The sequence below is a fragment of the Gymnoscopelus microlampas genome, assembly GCF_963454915.1.
Source record: "Gymnoscopelus microlampas genome assembly, chromosome: 22".
NCBI lineage: Eukaryota > Metazoa > Chordata > Actinopteri > Myctophiformes > Myctophidae > Gymnoscopelus > Gymnoscopelus microlampas.
The window spans coordinates 24,495,192-24,497,050 of record NC_139959.1 but is presented as its reverse complement, the minus strand read 5'-3'; the positions used below and the strand labels follow the sequence as shown (position 1 = coordinate 24,497,050).

Sequence of the window (1,859 nt, the reverse complement as noted above, 5' to 3'; positions counted from 1 at the left end):
GAAGACAGCACTGCATGCTTGTGAACGTGGCACGTAAGTCTCAACAATCTGAATTAAATAAAATAGTAGCACATTTATTATGCAAAAAATATTATGAATTAATGAATGTATCCTTTTTAGTATGCATGCGGAATAGCTCCATATTCTGATGGTAATAATTGCTTTAGAGCAGGGGTTCTCAAACTTTTTATACAACGACCCCATATTATGAGGGAATGTTTTTGGCGACCCCATCAACCTTAATCTTTAACCTTTCAACAAAACGATGTCATATCACTAATAACGCCTTTAAGTAACAACTCAATATAATACTTAAAGCTGTCCGTAAACAATTTTAATGCTCAACTTTATCTTTGCATTTATATAACAGGTGAACACCTTTGGGACGATTTTACTTGTGAGGAAAGACGTGCCTCCATCTGCAAAAAACAAGCTGAAGCCCAGTGAATAACATGGAGATTACACACATGCACGCACAATTACTCACTATTACACATTATTGCATGTCTGTCTGAGTTTGTGTGTGTGTGTGTGTGTGTGTGTGTGTGTGTGTGTGTGTGTGTGTGTGTGTGTGTGTGTGTGTGTGTGTGTGTGTGTGTGTGTGTGTGTGTGTGTGTGTGTGTGTGTGTGTGTGTGTGTGTGTGTGTGTGTGTGTGTGTGTGTGTGTGTGTGTGTGTGCGTGCGTGCGTACGTGCGTGTGTGAGTCCTGTATCTAAAAATATACTCATGTCCAATATACTGCTTTGCTATCGCTGTAACGCTACTGAAGGAATGAAGAGACAAGTGACATTAACAGGTGTTGTGGTGACATTAACAGTGACATCAGCTCTTGTGGTGATACTGAGAGGAACATGAATGGAACAGATGGTTTGATTTAAGCTGCTTATAACTTCAATGTCTTTACTTGCATCAATAAAAGAGTAAAAAAAACATTAAATACATGAAATAATTCAGGCTGAGTCATTCATAGTGAATCTCCAATGTTGATGTCCTGTACATTGTTGTACTGGATTCTGCTAGAAGATCTATTCCAGTGTTTTTAAAGTCAAGGACCCCTTGTTTATCTTATGTTTTATCCCGTCTGATCCAGGAGCACTTTAACTTTTTTACTATTACGTCTCCGGTGAGCACCTGGTTGCCTCGATCTCTCATGATTCTAACTGTATTTTAAATTACCTCACTTATAGCTGTTTCCACTAATAATATGGCTATATCTTAAATGACAAATCCCATTACGTAATGGCCACTGAGTCAGAACAGGTGCACCTGCATTATTCACTCCATGAATGTGTTTCTGGAGGGAATTGTTGAAGCTGAAATGCAAGGTAGAGAATCACAAAAGGAGAACAATGCAGTGACCACTACCAGCTCCATTTCTGTGTGATGGTGCCTAATGGGCTTTTTTTGCCAGCAAATCGGAAAACCGGAGGCGAGCTAGAATGTTTGAGATTCGGGAAACCGATGAATAAAACATCTGTACAGAAAATTTTAATGTCTTTGCCACACACGTTCATGTTGCAGTGCCTTGTTCTTCTCTGATGGCCGTTGGTGGGCAGGAAGCCATTCCTTTTGTGCAAACCACAAGGGAGGGATAAAGTGAGAAGAGACAAAGTGTTGAGAAGACAAGGAAAGAGATGGGAAGTGAAACTAGGGTGAACAGGAGAGGAGAGAGCGTGGGAGATGGAAAGAAGAGAGTGATAGAGAGAGATTCCAGCAGTACTTGATGAAGGAGAGAGAGAGAGAGAGAGAGAGAGAGAGAGAGAGAGAGAGAGAGAGAGAGAGAGAGAGAGAGAGAGAGAGAGAGAGAGCTTATGGGTCAGCCTTTCTCTCCTCCTTAAAACAATGCAGCCCCCCCTCCT

The 1,859-nt window shown here is 41.0% G+C and overlaps 1 protein-coding gene across 1 annotated transcript in view; it reads left to right on the top strand.

Moving 5' to 3' along the window:
* LOC311038801 (galactose-specific lectin nattectin-like) overlaps positions 1-934 on the top strand; it is a 4,665-nt gene extending 3,731 nt beyond the window's left edge. The window contains exons 5-6 of the mRNA XM_084048408.1: positions 1-33; positions 371-934. The exon at positions 1-33 is cut by the window's left edge and continues 79 nt beyond it. Coding sequence (XP_083904534.1) covers positions 1-33; positions 371-447 — 110 coding nt within the window. The 3' untranslated portion in view covers positions 448-934. The remainder of the gene's footprint in view (positions 34-370) is intronic.
* The last annotated feature ends 925 nt before the right edge of the window (positions 935-1,859 follow it).